The 17,691-nt window shown below is 62.5% G+C and overlaps 1 protein-coding gene across 1 annotated transcript; it reads right to left on the minus strand.

The window, feature by feature from the left end:
- Positions 1–30: 30 nt before the first annotated feature.
- LOC142001138 (angiopoietin-2-like) lies at positions 31–16,742 on the minus strand. The gene is made up of 9 exons (XM_074976075.1): positions 16,204–16,742; positions 11,709–11,864; positions 10,590–10,711; positions 9,921–10,153; positions 9,249–9,373; positions 8,542–8,643; positions 6,792–6,958; positions 2,774–2,904; positions 31–2,026 (listed from the first exon to the last, which is right to left on the minus strand). The coding sequence occupies exons 1-9, from the start codon at positions 16,498–16,500 to the stop codon at positions 1,866–1,868; spliced, it is 1,494 nt and encodes a 497-aa protein (XP_074832176.1). The 5' UTR covers positions 16,501–16,742; the 3' UTR covers positions 31–1,865.
- Between the last annotated feature and the right edge of the window lie 949 nt (positions 16,743–17,691).

The raw sequence follows: 17,691 nt of genomic DNA on the forward strand, positions 1-17,691 counted from the left end.
TGCGGCGCGGCCCCCCGGCTCACCCGCGGGGGGCTGCTGCCCGGCTCCGGGAACGGCGTCCCCGGGCTCAGGCTGCGCCCCTGGAAGTGCTGGTCCCCGGGAGGAGGCGCCAGGGCAGGGCTGTGGCCGGAGTGAGGCTCCCCTGCTCCGCGCACATCCTCGGGCGCCTCGGGGCGCCGCCGCGCCGGGCAGTTTCCAACTGCGTCTTCAGCGGGATTCACCTGCAAACCGGCGGGGTCAGACGTGTGCGCGGCGCTGGGCAGCGCCAACCCTACAATAACAAACCCGCGCCGCCGGCACCCCGGCAGTAGCCGGCCCAGCCCGTGAGCTAAGGCCCAGCCGGGCTCTGGCTGCTGCTAGGCCCGGACGGGCAGACGTCTGCCTGCCTGTGCGCCCAGACACCGCTGCCCGGGGCCCGCGCCCCAGGGGGCTGCGGGCGGGCTCTCCGCCGGAGAAGTGCCGCTGCCCGGAGCGCAGGAGAACGCCGGTATCGGCCCCCAGGGCCTCCCACGGGGCGTGACCAGCCCGTGTCTTCCCGGGCGGGCCGGGCCGGAGCCCCTGCCCTGCTGGAGTACAGGTGTGAGCGCTGCGCCCCGGGCCTGGCGCGGGATCGTGGCTAGTGCTGCCTCTGGGCCCCCTCTCCGGCCAAGGCCCCGCTTTTCCCGGCGGCCAGCTACTGCCCTGCGCGCACGGCCTGGCTGCTTCCCCCGGCACCGACCCCAGAGGCCTCGCTACAGCCGCGCCTGCCCAGCTCAGCGCTCACCCCTTTCTGCGGCTCCTGGGTTGTCTTCCCGACTCCTCTGCTGCCCCCTGGGTGACCTGGGCCCAGCGGATGCTGCTTTGCCCTGGCTGGGAGGTGGGATACCAGGACTCAGGGGCCTGGGCATCTCCACCCTTCCTCTTCTGCTGCCTAGGTGACCTGGGCCCAGCGGATGTGGCTTTGCCCTGGCTGGGAGGTGGGATACCAGGACTCGGGCCTGGGCATCTCCACCCTTCCTCTGCGTACAGGCCTGGGGGCTCCCTCTGCTGCAATGAGCAACAGCCTCAGCTGGAGAGGGCCCAGATGCCCCAGGCCCGCCCATGCCAGCCTGCGTCTCCTGTCCCAGCCCCACGGCGCCCAGCAGGCCCTCTCCGGGGATTCTCGGACCCAGGGACTGCCTGTTCTCAGAGCAAACCTCCCCCTGGGCTGGCACAGGGGCTCGGCCTTCCCCTCCTTGGCACACCAGGTGCCCGAAGCAGTGGGCAGCATGCTGCGGCCGGCCTTGGCCAGGGCAGGGAGTGCCAGAGCGAGGAACGGCCCAGAGGGTGCAGCCAGCTTCCATCCCCAAAGTGTGTGGAGGGTCAGAGCAGAGGCCTGTAGCAGCTCTGGGTCAAGCTCCGAACCAGCCCTGGCTCTGCAGTGACGACCCACAGTTCTGCCTCAGCGGCAGATGGGGGGTGTGAGCAGTCCCGGGGGTATGTGAGGGAAACCCCATTCTCTTGTTTTATCTGCATGCCCCCCCCCGCCGGGAGCAGCCCCCTCCAGGGCCAGCCCCCACGCACACCCAGTGACTCGTTCTGGCACAGCCGCGCTCTCCACTGCTGCTTTATCCGACCAGCCTGGCACCGGCCCCGCACACCCCCGGCCCCAGCACAGCAGGAGGTTCTGAGCTGGCTCCCAACCCGGGGGGGTGCTGCGTTTGGACGAGCGGGAGGGGGATGCCTCAGATCAGGCCAGTCCTTGGTGGCTGGAGCCAGGGAAGGAGCTCTGGTGCTGTGGGGAGTCCTGGCCCTGCAGGAGGGAGGCAGCACCATGTGCTGCTGGCTCCGCAGGTGTCCACTGTGCGCCCAAACTCGCCCTTTGGGTCCGGAGCCGCCGCAGCTGCTCAGAAATCCGCGGCTCTGATCATCATGGTGGTAGCCTTGAGCCTGTGGTTGGGCCCCCTCCAGTAGTGCCACTTCAGGCCGTTGTAGCGGAGAGTGGAGGGGCCCGCAGGGTAGTAAATCCCATTCAGGTTGGAAGGGCCGCAGGCATCAAACCACCAGCCTAGGGCACAGAGGGGGTGTCAGAGGGATGGTGACCCAGAGCCCCCACCAGTTGTCACTCTGGGGCACAGAGTGGTGTGCAGTGCAGGGTGTCCCTTCCCCACGATCCTGGAGGAGCCCAGCTGTGAGCTCACGCTCTCCTGCCAGGTGCCCTGTGCCCCCAGTCGTGCTATGGCCGTGTGGGGGAGCTGCGGGCGCCCTGTACCCCTAGTCGTGCTATGGCCGTGTGGGGGAGCTGCGAGCGCCCTGTGCCCCCAGTCGTGCTATGGCCGTGTGGGGGAGCTGTGGGTGCCCTGTGTGTGTCCCTAGTCAGGTGGCCAGGCCCACAGCCCAGCGTCTTGGTACAGTGAGTGTCATGTGGGGAGGGGGGTTGTGGGGACATTGCTGGAGCTGGAGTCACTGGGGCAGAGGAAGGGGATGCTGGGCAGGAAGGGAAAGGCCTTTGTTCTCTCCGTGCCGCACGGAGAAGAACAGCAGAGCACAATTCACACACGCCCAGGGCTGGATGGGGCCAGAGGCGGCTGGACAATGCACGGCTGGGCCAAGCGGGGCCAGGTCCCCACAGGCAGTTAGATGGACCCCGCCTAGGGGGGCATGTGACAGAACAGGCCCAGTTCCACGCTTCAACCAGTCACTGGGGGCCAGGACCGCTGCAAACCCCCCATCCCAGTGCAGCACAGCACAGCATGCATGGCTGACACGGGGTCCTGCCCGGCCCGGGCCCACAGCACCCCCCAAGGGCTGTTACCTCCGGTCGCTATCTGAGCGCACTTGCAGCCGCAGCGGTCGTTGTCGGCATCCTTTGTGCTGAAGGCCGTCCCCGGGGCGCTGAGGCTGCTTGTCCTGCCAGCCGTCCCGCTGTAACCCCACGCATGGAGCCTGGGGAGACAGGCACAAGGCTGCCCAGAGCGCACAGGAGGTCGGAGGTGCAGGAGGGCCCCCGGGCACAGTACCGGGCAGGCAGCACAAAGGGAGCAGCCCCAGAAGCGCCTGCGTCCCTGGCACGCTCCAGGCTGTTCCGACCACTGCCCTCTTCCGGCAGGAGTTCTGCACCGTTCTCCGCCACCACGGGCTGGGCTCAGGTTTGGGTTCAGGCAGTCACCAGGCTTCACACCAGCTTCTCCTTTCCCCCAAGCATCCCTCCCTGTGCGGCCTTCTCCCTGCCACCCCAGGGCCCTGCAGGAGCCATCCTGCTGCCCCCAGACACCTGCCCTGTGCTAGGAGGAGGTGGCTGTTACTCCGGCCCCATCTCCTGACTCCTTCCTCGCTGGCTGGGTGAGAAGGGAGCCATGCCCTGCCTGCCCTGCAAGGCTCCAAGTCCCAGGCGTTTAACTGGTGCTTCTTCCCTGACCCCTTCTCCATCCCTATATCTGCTGGGGCTTTGCATGTCCCACCACCTGAAACCTGCTGGGGGGACTGACCAGTGGGCAGCACTGCCTCCAAGGGTAAGCTGCCCCAGTGCACTGCCCATGTCTGTGCCTGTTGGGGCAACTGTGTTTGGACCGACTTCCAGCTCAGGGAGAAACCTAGGGTCCATTGCACAGCTCCAGCTACGCAGGGGCTTCAAAAGCCATAGGCAGCAGCGGCTGGGGGGTTTCGGAAGAGGCATCCCTGCACTTCCAGTGCAGCAGCCAAGGAACGCTTACCAGAGCTCCCACTAAGCTTTTCCATCTGTGGACAGAATAAATTTTATGTGCACTGCAGAATGTGTGAATGTGAACCACCAATCGAAACACAGGCTGTCAACTGGGGGTGCTCTGCTAATCATCTAGACAGCCACCCAGGTGCTCAGCTTACAGGGAACACTGGCTGTCTCTGCTGTGTCTGGCCCTGGTGGCTATGGAGGTGGCACTTGGATTGACAAGGACCCCCTGTTGGTCTGGGGCCAGCTGTGGAATAACCATGTAAGAACCCGCAGCCAGCATGGTGCAGTGTGCCCTCATGCAGCCGCTGCCTGCACTGCTCTGTGTGGGTGCTAATGGCTACGCTGGGGTGCTGGCCTCGGAAAGGGACCCTCTGGCCTTGCCTCGGAGGCTGTCGTTGGCCAGGCCTGGCTGGAGCTGGGTGGAATGTGAGGCCTGGCGTGAAGGGCCTGCCACAGAGCTCTGGCAGCTCCTGGATGTGAGCTGTGCTTTGCTGGGGCTGTGACCTTGTCTTGTGCTGGGGCCGAGTGCCAGGAAGGACTTGGAAAGAGCTCAGCTTCTCATGGCATGCAGCAAAGAGAGCCTCAGGGCTAATCACGCCCCTGTGCTGCCTGCTGAGGCAGGACAAGCAAACCAGCCAGGGAGGACTCCTGGATGTCAGAGATGGAATTTCACAGCATAGCCCAAAGCCGTGTCCACGATACAAACCCCTCTGGCAGCCCTGAAGAGCTGTGAATGTGGCTCACCAGCTGGCAGCAACGAGGGGTCCTGTGGCACCTTAAAGACTACAAAAGATGTGGCTGATGAAGTGGGCTCCAGCCCACGAAAGCCGCCACCCCAATCTATTCGTTAGTCTTTAAGGTGGCCCAGGATGCTGATTGGCTTGGCTGAAACCAGCTGGCACAGTGACCGCTTTGATGCTTGTCACTGTTTGGACTCTCCAAGCCAAGTTCTCAGTGCCTGGGAGAAAGCTCTTAGATCAGACAAATGCGTAATGAGCATCATCTCTCCCCAGGATCTGCAACGCCCCTTATTCACGGGTGTGGCTCTGCGAGGGCCCTGCCAGTAAGGGTGAGTTATGCTCATGGGAGGAACTGTCTGGTCCGACGCCCAGCACAGTCACTCGCGCCATTTCCGTGAGCTGTAGATCAGGCACAGAGTAACACCCCTGCCCGTCGTCAGGGATCTGTGCCCTGCTTACCCCCGGAGAGCGGGGTTGCCTGCACGGCCCCCTCGTGCGCTGGGAAAGCGCGGCTTCTGGGTTTACAGCGGCACATGGAGATCTGAGGCTGACGTTCCATCAGGGTTTCGCCAAGGGCACGAGCTTGGCTGTTTTGTTCCCTGGGCCTCCTTTGGTTGCTGCATACAGGCCAACGGAGCCAGCAAAACTCTCACTGTGAAACACGTTGGCATGAAAAGGATTTCAGCAGCATGGGGGCGGGAGATGTGGCTTGCAGAACTGTGTCTGTGCCACCTGTGGGCCAGGAGTGCAAGCCCAGTCTTGATATACCTCATTGATAAAGCTCTTTCCTGCCAGAGGCCCCGTCTGTACATGTTTAACTCCACCCGTGTTAATAACGGGGCCATCTGAGCGTGACCAGGAGTGGGCCAGCGCAGCCACAGTGCCTGGTAGCTCTCCATGAGCTCACATTCCTATTGCATGGCAGAGCTCCCGTGTCACCCAGCAGCTGCCATGTGTGGGGCAGACCTTGGGGTTTACTACAGCCCAGCTGGGAGGAGGCTGTGTCTCGGCGGCTTGGTAAGGATCTGACTCTGAGCTGGTTGGGATGTTGGGCACCGCTTGGCATGGAAGTAGGCTGCCATGTCTTTCAGGGTTGTCATAGGCTACAGCCCACAAGCCGGGCTCAGATGGACAACACGTACTGTGGGTAGGGTGCAGCATGCTCTGCCGTGTGGGAAGTTGAGGCTCAGTTCCTGCCCCACACATGGGCCTGGCCACTCACTTGGTGGAAAGAGCAGGATATGGCACTTCATGGGATTGTGTCTCTCCCTAGGGACCGTGCTGCCCCATTACTAAACCAGCATCAGACCAGAGGCTCTGAGAGCCAGGGACCATTAAAGCCAAAGGGAGCAGAAATGTGGGATGGGGGGAGTTAGGGATTGAAAATCCCATTTAATTAATTAACCTGAGCAGCCCCCTGCTCGCTGTAACCCGTAACCCTCATCCGTTTAGGACAAGGCTGATCCATTAACTGTTACCATACCTGGAGGGGGCAGGAAGAAAATTGCACTGGGGCTGCCATGACTTAGCAGAAGGAATTCCCAGCTGGGGGTGCCCTGGCCTTGCTTCCCCAGGAAGAGCAGCATCGGGACGGCTGAAACGTCCCTGGGGTGCTCCAGAGCATGGCGCAGTGGGTGTGGCGGAAGCACCATGGGATGGGAACATGCCTGCTCCTTTAAGATCCAGGGGCCTGGAGCAGGCCAGCCCTGGAGTTAGACCTGCCTGCCGCACCTGGGGTGAGGTCTGCAGCTCCCCCCCCCCCACATCACCTGGGCTGGGAGTGGGTTTAGTAGTCCTAGCTGGGCCCAGGAGAGCTGCGTCTCTTCTAGGGAGCAGCAGAGGAAGGGGGACTCTGGGGAAGCGACACTGCAGCAGAGGCCGTCCCCGGCCGGGAGCAGCTGCCAGGAGGGAGTAGGCTCCAGCCGGGAGGGCGTAGGAGGCCCCCCAGGGGAGCCTACAGGTCTGTTCTTGCTGCAGCCTCGAGGGCTTTCCTTTGAGCGGGACTGTGGTTTGCACACCCTGCGCTGGGGGAGGGAGGCTGGATCAGAAGAGTTTGATTGACAGAGTCTGGAGAAGGGAGGAAACTGAGGCAGGGCCCTTGCGGAGCAGCCGCAGGCCAGAAGGGGGCGCTGAGGGGCAGCTGGCCCATGCACAGTGCAGGCGGTGCTGCGGCGGGGGATTTGGCGGGCTGTGCCCCAGAAATCTCTCTGGGCTCTGCTGTGCGGGATGGAGGCAAGCGGGGATTGTTGTCCCATCAGGAGACCCGAAGGGTGATGTTAGGTGGGGCTGGGGAACGTGGCGTTGATTTCTGGGCAGGCCGGGATCCCCTTAGCGCACAAACCACAGCAGCGCTCTGCAGAGGGGGGCACAGCGAGACTCACCGATAGAGCTGCTCCTCGCTCTCCAGGTGGAAATGTTCATACAGGGAATAGGCCTCCTTGCTGTCCCAGTCCTGGAGCTGGATTCGCAGGGAATAGGAGCCCTGAGTGGAGAGCCGGTGGATGAAGTCGTTGCCCAGCCAGTGCTCTCCAGAGGGGGACCCAAAGCCCTGCAGGAAAGACCAGAGACCCGGTGAAGCAGGGGAGGATGCCAAGGACCAGCCAGCGGCCATAGGGCTTGCCCAGGGGCTGCACCAGAGAAGAGTCCCCAGGTGCCTGCTTTGTGATTTCTGTGTTGCAAGGGGCTGGCTCTGCTCTGGGAAACCAGCCATACAATGGGAGTTTTGTAACTAGAGCTAGAATCTCCCTCGTCCAGCACCCTGGGGACCTGACTGGTGCCAACGAGGGAATTTGAGGGACCACGAGAGGTCGATATTGTCTAGCACATTACCAACGCTGCCACGGCTTCCCGGGTGCTGAGAAGACACTTGGGGTAAATTACAGCTCAATAAGAGCACAGAACACTGAGAGCCGGGACTGGTGGCTGCAAACAAACTTTACGGGACCCCGGGAAACTTGGCCACCCCCATGGTAAGTGGGCATCCGACTAACTCAGATCATGCTGGGTTACGAATGTTGCCGTACCAGGGAGTGCTGGATTCAAGCGGTTCAGCCTGTAGAGTGTCACTGATCCCACTTCTGGGCCGTCAGGGCGGACGGATGGTAGCATGGCTTTAGAGCGGCCCAGCAGTGTCCCCTGGCCCTGGCACTGGCTGAGCTAGCACCTAGAACTGCCCCTCTGCATGGGAGAAGCCCCACGGCGCAGGGCTCACTCACAGTCCCCAGGGTCTTTCCAAACCCCACGGATATGATCCTGACGTTCCCCACAACACGTGCGACCAACCCCCTGCAGAAGGGCCACCTCTGGTGTGCGGGAATAGCCCCCCAGCCTTGGACCAGGTGGTCATTTGCGCAGCTGTGTTCGACACCCACTTTCAGCCCTGGGCCAGCCGAGGGAAGCCGGTCCCGGTCCGCTCTGCTCCTGTAACGCCGCTGGCACAGTTGCTGGCCTCTCCCTGCCCACAGTACTTCTGTGCCTCATCACTGCTGCGCCTGAGCCTCCCCCTCTGCACAGCACCAGCCCTGCAGAGGCCGTGCGCAGCCCATATCCAAGTACCGGCTCTGCAGCACCAGCAGGCGACTGGGGTCGGGGGGGAAGGTCTGGAGGGGAGCCCTGCAGCTGCAAGGACCGGCTCTGTCTCCCTCCCTGCCCCACAGCTCTCACTGTCCACCATGGAAAACTGCTCCAAACCTGCAGCTGCAGCAGCCTCAGCCCTTTCCTTGCAGTGCAGGGGCAGCTCCCCTCCCCTCCCCTGCCCCGTCTCAGGTGTGACCTGCACCCCGCGGGTGGCGTTCCCTGGCCTGTGCAGTGCTGCTCAGACCACTCGCAGGCTGAAAGAAGGAGTCCCCTCTGCAGCCTTAGCAGAACTCCGGCTGGCTTTTGCCTCATGGCAGGGCTCCTGCCCTGGGCTCAGGGGCCCCAGGCTGGGCTCTGCCTGTTGGCGGTGTTACAAAGGGTTCCTGTTTGCAGCCGCCCGTGTGCCCCCACCAAGGCCTTGGCTGCACTCCTGAACAATACGGCAGCGACCTCTGCTCCCGGCCTTCCTCCCCGTGTGCTCAGGGAAGCTGGGGCTCTGCACCCTGGGAGCCACCAGCTCTTCCGGGCTCGCCCGGGCGGGAGGAAACGCCTTACGCGTTTGTATTCCATCCAGGTGCGGTGGAAGTCCATGGAGCCATCCTGCCGGTGCTGGATCACAGTCCAGCCTCCACCGCCGGTCTCCATGTCGCAGTAGGCCTGGGAAAGGGACAGCAGGGCCCTGGCTACAGTTCGGCACAACCAGCGGGAGGTGGGCTGTGAGGACGAGGGCCCTGAGCCCACAGCAGGGCCAGACCGGAGCCCCAGGGCTGGCCTGGGCCGGGGGCTAACCACATGGTAACCACACTGCAGGAAGCTGTGTGGCACCGGTGAGAGGCGCAGAGAGGCTGGGGGGTGGCAGGTGGGGGCTGTTCTGGTTCAAGCCGCGCCACCTTACAGGGCCATGGCCACTCGCGTGCTCCGCTAGGGCTCCACCCCTCTGGCAGGTGGCTCGTCCAGCTCCCCCGCCAGCCCACTGGCCAGGCAGAGGTGCAGGGGTTTGCCCAAGGCCAGGCAGCAGAGCAGTGGCAGAGGTGAGCAAGGCCAATCCCATTGCTCTGCCCTAGGCACTCGTCTCTGCCCATGTCCCGGAGGTGAGGCCAGAACCCAGGAGTCCAGACTCGCAGCCCCCTCTCTGCTTTACCCCCTCTGGCCCTCTGCCTCTGCCCCGCTGTGATGGAGCACAGAGGAGCAAGCAGGGCCTCACGTACTGCTGGGCTGGGAGGGAGCCAGAGGGGCAGGACTCAGCTGGCTGGGAGACATACCCTGGTGGTGGCGGTGGAGTTGGGGACGTGCAGGGTGTAGACTCCGCTGGCGGTGCGGCCCGACTGGTACGCTGCCCCACAGTCCCGGAACACCGCCCGCTCCTCCTGGGGGGCTGGGGCAATTCCTGGGCGGAGCCGACAAGGGGACACTCAGCTCTTGCCCCAGCTGCTTCAACTCCAGGGGCTGCCCTTGGGACTGACCCAGCCCATGCCCGCCCTGGGGCCCCCCAGCCCTGCACTGCCTGTGCCTCTACCATGCAACAGCACCTCGGACTGTGCAGCCGATGCTCACTGTCCCAGCCACGCTGACCCCAGTCTCTCTCCAGCCGCCCGACTGGAGCCAACAGCCCAGCAGCTGCCATGCCAGGAGCCCGGGGGAGGAGGGAATTGTCAATGGGTATGAACCCAGCATAGGGGGCGTGCAGGGCAGGGATTGGGCATGGTGGCAGTTAGGCTAGGTTCAGGGTCTCACACGATGCAGTCAACCCTCCAACATTAGAGCAGCCCCGAGGCTGCTCTAATCAAAGTGGGGTGAGCACCTTGAGTATGGGGAAGCAGCTCCCCTGGTTGTCCCCAGTCTGGCATCAAGCAACCTGGCTTGGGCCAGACCCCCGAGCAGCCATTCCAGCCCCCCCACCCTCCCAGCCCCAGCCCCCTGCAGACAGTACTGACGGTTGCTTGGAGAGACCCGGCTGAGGAGCTGGGTGATGGTGTCCAGGAGCGACGCCTGCTGTCTCTGCAGCGCCGTGTTGTTGGCCAAGGCCGTGGTGAGGTGCTGCTCCAGGTCCCGGATGAGCTGGGTTTGCTTGGAGAGCAGATGCTGCATCTCCAGCTTCTCGGCTTTGATCCCCTGCAGCTCCTCCTCGTGTTTGCCTTCCATTGCCAGGACTTTCTTTTCCAGATAGCTGGGGAAGGAAGAGGAGCTTCACAGACAGGGAGCCCAGGAGGGCTGGGCCGGCTCTGGACCGAGACCTGGGAGCCCTGGCTTCCACTCCTGGCTTTGCCTGGCTCTTGTGCCCTTTGGGGGGTCACTTAGCTTCTTTGCCTCAGTTCTTGTCTACACAAGGGAATATTGCCCGGCCTCCCCTCTGAGGGCTGTGGTGAGGGGAAACACTCTGAGACTGGAAGGAGCCTAGATAGCAAGGTGAAGGGCAGAGGCGGCCCAGGTGGACCGTGTACATTCTCTGCACTGCTGCCTGTGACAGACCACAGTGGGGCACTGCTCTGCAGCTCTGGCTTTCAGCCCCCCAGCATAGGGTAGCCAGCCCCAGGCTTCCCGAAGGCCAGGGGATGCCAGGTCCCTGCGTGGGTACAGCCCTACCCAAAAAAGAGCTGCTTTACCTGTTCTTCTCCTGGAGCTTGTGTATGTCTTGGCTCTGCAGCAGCAGCTGTTTCTCCAGCTTGTTGGTGGACAGAGAGTTCTCCAGCAGCTGGATCTCCAGCCTGGAGGTCTGGTTGAGAACCTAGGGCAGGAAAGAGCCCGGAGCGGGATGGGATTGGCAAAGGCGGGTGTTAGGGAAACACTCCCCCAAGCCCACGAGAGGGAACAGCCTGCTAAGGAGATGGATGTGGGCCCAAGTTTGGGTGGGGAGTCAGACTGCAGGGTGGGGTTTCTTGTGCTGGTAGAGCCCTCGGCGCAGGAGGGGTCAGGTTTTAAAGGCTCAGCGCCCCCACTCAGGGCTGGGTTTCTAAAGCCCTGGGCAGATGATGTATCCGTGGCCGACTCCATGGATTCTGCATGTGGCTCTCCAGGGAGGGGAAGCGGAGAGCTGCAGATATGCAGGGTGCTAGGGCTTCCCCAGAGCTCGCCACACCAGCAGGACAGGGCAGAGCAGTTCTCAGGTGTCCAGCCCCAGCCCTCCGAACGCTGGATGGGGCCTCCCCACACTCTCCCCAGGGGATCAGGGAGGAGCCCTCTGACCTGTCACTGAGGGGTCTGTGCCGGAGGTGGCATCAACCACCCCACCACCTGGCCTCTTATACAGAGACCCAGCAAGAGGCAGGAATCCCAGTGCCGGCCGAGCAGTGGGATGCAGCGGAACTGTCTGACCAAACCCGCCAGGCGCGAGTGAACTCAATCCCAGTCGGCCTATAGGCAGCAAGTTATATGGGCCCGTGCAGCCTGGTCAATATTCCTGGCCCTGGCTTGGTGCCACCAAAGTTTGGGGCCGGGTCCTTCCCCTGGCCCTGCCTGCTGCCCCGACATGCTGCTTCCTCCTGTGCCTTCCCCAGGCCGCCTGCCACCCCCATGTGATTTCAAAGGCCTGGGGGCCCTGCCGCAGGGCTGGAGCAGCTTCTCAGCCGCTCACTGTGTGGCTGCCAGCAGGTGCCTCCCCATGGCCCCTGGATGGGTCGGGGGAGCAACGTGCCCTGCTCCCATTGCGGAGCCCTGCAGGGCAGAGTGCTTGAGTGGGGGGGGGTGCAGGCGCTCTGCCACCCCCGTCCCCAGCCGGCGGTTACCTGCGTCTCCACCGTGGTGAGCTTGCGAGTCTGCTCTGCCGTCTGGCTCAGGAGGCTGCTCCCCATCTCCAGGATGGCCGCCGTGTGGTTCTGCACCGCGTGGAGCTGGGCGTCCGCCAGCTCCGTTCTCACGTTCTCCTGGATGTAGCTCTCCAGCTGAGAACACAAAGCGGCCGGGGGGTGTGGGGGAGGAGCACCCCCCCCAGCTGGGAATGGAACTGGGGGTCACCCGCTTGCCGACAACGGGGAGCACTGTCACACACGCAGATAAAAGCCACGTGGAAAGGTTAGCTTCAGGGGCTGCCTGGCTCACATGCCTACCTCTCTCCCCCCCACGACTTCCCACCCAGCCTCCAGAGGTCCTCTAGCTCACCAGCCAGGCAGGTCACCCTGCACGCCCAGCCCCGTGGCACATCTGTACCATCCCATCCATCCGCTGACCCCCAACACGCCCCTCCAGCCGGCCAGCCTCTGCCAGGAGACTTGGCATTTGCCTTCTGGGGAAACTGGCAACACGCACTCCTGGGCTGCAGTGTTGTGAGCAAGACACAAGAAGTCATTCTTCTGCGCTACACACTGATTAGGCCTCCCGTGGAGGCCGGTGTCCAGCTCTGGGCCCACGTTTCAGGAACCATGGAACCACAGAACCCTGGAACTGGAAGGGACCTCGCAGCCAGTCCTCTGCCAGGTCAAAGGAAAGGTGTGAGAAACTGGAGAGTGACCAGAGAAGAGCAGCTAAAGTGACTGCAAGTCTGGAAAACACGACCAGCGAACGAAGACAGAACGAACTGGGCGTGTTTAGTCTGGAAACCAGAAGGCTGAGAGGGGACAGGAGAGCAGCTTTCAAGTGCCTAAAAGAGGGTTACAGGGAGGAAAATAGTTCTCCTCAACCTCCAAGGACAGGACAAGAAGCAAAGGGCTTAAACTGCAGCACGGCAGGTATAGGTTGGCCGGGCACAAGGTCTGGTGACCCCCACGTTGTGGCAGCTGTCTGCTCTGCAGAGGTACAGAGCGTCTTTAGCTTGGAGAGCGATTTAAAAAACCAAGAAGCGGGGGGAGGCAAATTCATAGAGGCCGATGGAGTCCAGGGGGGTCGACACTCCCAGCCCGCAGAGATGGGCCGCTTCGCTTAATGGGCTCTTAGGAAAGAACTGCAGCCTCCCCGTAGCCACAGCCCAAGCCCAGGGGCTCTGGGCAGTACCATGTCACTCCTGGGCAAGCAGCACAGTGGCAGGTCTGCACCCCGGCGGCCCTTGGACGAGCACCTGCAGTTCTGAGTGTCGTGGTCTCTTTGACGAGGGAAATAGGACCCCCTGGGAGCGGGCTAGGAACCAGGGCGGAAACACCCTTGGAACCTGGGTGACATTGACAGTGGAAGTTTGGAGCCCCTCGAATCTCCAGAGGAATTAAGAGGCGCACTTAAAATCTGCCTGGGGCAGGCAGGGCCCACTGCATGGACGGCCTGGCCCACTGACTCCTCAGGCCTCTGACTTCTGCCCAGGAGTCCCACCGGAGTCCAGGGCCGGCCGGCGGTTTGCACTGGGCGTGCACCTGGCAGGAGATAGGCCCTGCCTCCCGGGGGCTTGGAGTCTCACAGGACTCGGCAAAGGGGAACTGACTTGACCCGGCTCTTGCAGATGGTCTGGCAGAGCCAAGACCTGAGAGGAGAGTCCTTGAGCCCTGCCCAGCGCCTTCCCTATGCGCCGTCCTTCCCGGCAGCTCCGAGACCAGAACATGCCATTCAGGCAAAGCCGGGCTTGCTTAGCTGCCAGTGCCCCTGGAGGCTCCCCCTCCTCTCCCTCTCCCCGAGCACTGGTGCGTCCCTGGCGCAAGGGTCATTCTGCAGCAAGTGCCCTGCAATAGCGACGCCCGAGCCTCTCGCACGTTACGCAACTTAACAGCTCTGCTTCCCAAGGCAAAGAGCCTCCCCTGGGGTTTTGGTCCCTTGATTCCAATCAGGTTGTTCCTCCGAAGCTGCAAGGTAAGAAAAAAATCTCCGGCTAGAGCCCAGCTGGCTGTCAGCACGGGGGTGGAGTTTATAATGACGCCCACTCCTGAAAGGGGAGCCGGGCGCTAACAAGCACAGGCCAAGCTCCAGTGGCACCAGTCTGCTTTGGCCGTCTGCCTGGGCTCCCTGGCCGGTCTCTCTAGGAAAGCAGGCGGTAAGAGCAGCCCAAAGGCAGCCTCTCCAGCATTCCCTCCCCGGGAAGGGGCAACCGGGGGGGCGTTTGGGGGAGTCTCCACAATTGAACAGATGATGAACAGGAAAGCGGGTGTCTAGCAGTCCGACCGCAGGGTGTGTCTGGGGCTCTCTCCCTTAGAGGCTCCGCAGGCGCTTTGCAGACATTAACGAAGTGACCCGGGGTCATGATCCCCGTCGACAGGTTGTCCTGGTTAACACGGCACCAGCTGGCCAGAACCAGGCAACAGGGCGTTAAACCTGGCTTGTCGCAGTCCCCTGGTTCCTGTAGTTCACCGGGTTGCCTTTGCAGCACCGTCTGCTGCAGTCCATCCGTCCGAGAACCCTCAGGCTGCTGCCCCTTGCTCGCATGTGGCATGAGCAGGTCCAGCCGCCCCACGGCAGGGCCGTCAGGAGGAGGCTGGCACGGGGCCCTCGCCCATTGCATCAGCTGGGCCTGACCTGCTGCTTCCCCCAGCCACCTGCAGCCCTCCCAGGCTGGGAACCGAAGCAGGTTCCCCCTGGGTTGTTTGGATGGGAGGCCCCCAAAGCGCGGCGGGCAGCGGTGCCGGCGAGTAGGTGCAGGGGAGCGTCTGAGGTGGTGCAGAAAAGACACCTGGCGTCCGCTTTCCCTCTGACATCCAGCTGCCGTGGCCGGATCCAGCGCAGCGCCCAGGGCGAGAGACTGGCCGAATGTCAGCACCTGCGTTCGGTGCCAGGCCAGGTCGTTAGCAGGCAGTGAAGTGGCCCAGGGCACCTCGCTGCCAGGGACCACCAGGGCTATATGATCAGAGTGCGGACGAGCAGAGACAGGCCTGGGACAGCAGCTGGATAAGCCCTGGTGTCCCTCCGGGCTGGACCCGGCCATTGCGCCTCGCTCAGCCGCCAGAGTTAAGGCCTGTCACTGAGTGTGGAGGCCACTGGGCCCTGCGCCCCAGCCGGAAGCCCCAGCTGACACCGGACAGGATGGACACGACACAGCAAAGGGTCCTGGGGTGAGTCCCCAGCTCTCCCAGGAGTGGCCCGTGGAACCCTCTCTCCCTCATCCAGCCCACAGCAGAGCACTCAGCCCCGCATCCCAGGCAGGCCCAGGGAGTGGCAGGGATATGCCCTGGCCCACCAGGGGTGCATCCCTTTCCCCCAGGCCTTTGGGCGGATGGGCTCGTGTATCTGCGGGGGTTTATTTTTACTTACATTCTCCCCTGGGGCAAGTACAGTGTTTGCTTTGGCAGAGCCCCGCCCCCCCGGGAGCGCCTCTGGAAGAGGGGCAATGTCGTCTGAGCTAGACCTACGCCCCTCGGAGCAGCTTGGGAACAAAGCGGAAGGAAGGAACCCGTTTACTGCCTGCCTGGTATCTGCATCCTCAGCCGCTGGCGTGTGAGGCAGGGAGGAGTCTCATCCCCTACAGGCGCAGGGGGCAGTCCTGCCAGCAGAGAAGTTAGTGGCAGGACTAGTGACAACACCAGGGTCAGGATTTCACCCAGGGGCTGGGTTCTGAATTTGCCTCTGAACTGGGTGTATGTCCGGGCAGACTCAAGGGTGGAAGTGGAGTTACTCCCAATTTACAGCAGGGTAAGTGGTGCCAGGGCTGCTCTCAAACTCCCAGCTCACAAACCACAGACCCATGAACCCCAGGGAGTTCTGATTTCCTGGGCTTTAAAATAACCAGAAAGAAAAACGGAACAAGACTATTTCTGGGCCGGCTCTGCTGGGAGGAATGTCAGGCCCAGGTGAGGAGTAGCACGCGTGTCTGTAACAGAGACGGAGAGCGTGGTGCACTCAGGGCAGGGCGCGGAGATTGGAACAGTTGGAAAGGGGCATTAATATCAGGCAGGGTGGTGGGTTCCAGGGTCAACAACTGTGTTGTCTGTTTAAATGATCCAAGCTCTCGGCCCATTGCTGAGACTGCCTGGGCCAGGCTGTGCCGTGAATAAATTAATTATGCTGCAGTTTCCACCCACAAACCGAACCAATTCTGTCCCAGCAGCACAATGGGTTGTGGTCAGGAAAGTGTCCGTGCAGCCTTGAGTCACACTGCTGCACAAAGCAGTTTGTGCTGCTGCAGCTGGGGAGAGCGAGCTGGGCCCTAGCCTGGCTTGTGCATCAGCAGCTGAAAGGGAGCAAGCTGCAAGAGGCCGCCCCGGGATGACAGAGGCAGGGGGAGCCCTGACTGACTCTCCCATCCCAGAGGGAGGCTTGCCTGGCTGCATGCTCACAGGCCAAGCCTGGGGTTTGCAAAGGGACCGGCACGCGATAGGCACAGCTGCAATCTAGCCAAGAACCATTGCACTCCAAGCAGGCCGGACTGGAGCTTACCTTCTGCAGCCACTGGGTGTTGTTTTCCATCATGTTCTCCAGCTGTTGGAGCCGCTTGGCTGGCCACTTGGGCTGGGGCAGGGTGGGAGTGTCTCTCTGCAGCGAGTTTGAGACCTGGTACTCGGCGCCTGAGGGGTAGCAGCTTCCAAGCTCTGGGAGCAGGAAGGTGTAGCTGCAAGGCCCATGCTGCACCTGGTGCTGAGCTCTGTCCTTCTCTTTCAGGTGGGGACCAAGTCCCAGAGCCTTTGTGGCCCACGTGGCTACCAGCAACCACTGCAGGGCTCCCCTGGCTCCCATCCTTGCCTCCCGGGGACGGGGTGGGTGCAGAAAGAGTCTGCTTTGAACTTCAGGTGCAGGTTTCCCTGCTGCTGGACTGCCGGGCGTGGGACACTCAGTCCTGCCCCTGCACGGCTGCGGTGGCTGCTGACATGTGGCGTCTGACAGCTCCTTGGCTGGGAATGCGGCTGGCCAGGAATCTGGCTCCCTGAGCCTGCCTGTCCTTGGTAAAGGCCCTCAATTGCTTCCTATATCTCTGGCCCATGTTCTCCCGACAACTGCAGGAAGTTTTAGTATTATTATTATTTCAAACCCTCCCCTTCCCCCTCCCTCGCCCCCCAGCGCCGCTCCCGCCCCGTGGGGCTCTGGAACACGTCCCAGCCCTCTTAGGAGTGGCTTTGTCCCAGCAATCCAGCTCCCTCCCAGCAGATTGTTAGGCCACAAGAATGTGCTCCAGCCCCAGCACAGGTCAGGGGCGCAGGGGGTTTCCGTTTATCTTGGGCGGCTGCTTGGCCTCGCCTCCTTCCTGCCATTCCCTGCAGACTCCATTGCCGGGCTGAGCTCGGAGAGCAGCTGGTCTCACTGCCCCCTAGGGAGCAGGGCCCCCAGGGTGCCTGCTGGCACCCCAATTGCTCCCCTGGCAACTCCCTCCCACACAGACAGCTGTCAGTGGCTTGGCTGGCAGGCGGGGTTCCAAGTGCCAGGAGGGAGGATGTGGCTGCAGCATCTTCTGCAGTTTAGCATGTGGGCTCCCCCCAAAACCTGCTGGGTATTTCGCCTGCTGGGTTCAGGGGGACTTGCTGTCTGGATGCAGCTCCCGGGATTAGGAGCTGGGCTGGCTCCAGGAAGGTGTCAAAACAGGCAGGGAGTTTCTGTGCCCTGCTTAAGCTCTGGCGCCTACATGTAAGGGCGTCTTGTACCCACTTCCCACTTGCGCAGGGCTGTTTTGCAACAGTTTTATTACTGAGCACAATTCTGATGTTTGGAAACGAATCCCGGGGGTCTTGCAGCCTTTCCCCAGCAAGCAGGGGGGAGAGGCTTTCTCGCCCCTCAGGCCGGGGTGCTGGAACGAGTTTTATATGTGGGGTGCTGACAGCTGTTGCACCAAACGGGAAGCTCTGCATTTAATGGAAAATACTTCCAGTTAGGGGATGCTGCAGCCACAGCTGCCCCAGCACCAGCCTGGGTGGAATAAATTTTGTTGTGTGGACT

Source organism: Carettochelys insculpta, chromosome 24 (genome assembly GCF_033958435.1).
Source record: "Carettochelys insculpta isolate YL-2023 chromosome 24, ASM3395843v1, whole genome shotgun sequence".
NCBI classification, from domain to species: Eukaryota; Metazoa; Chordata; order Testudines; family Carettochelyidae; genus Carettochelys; species Carettochelys insculpta.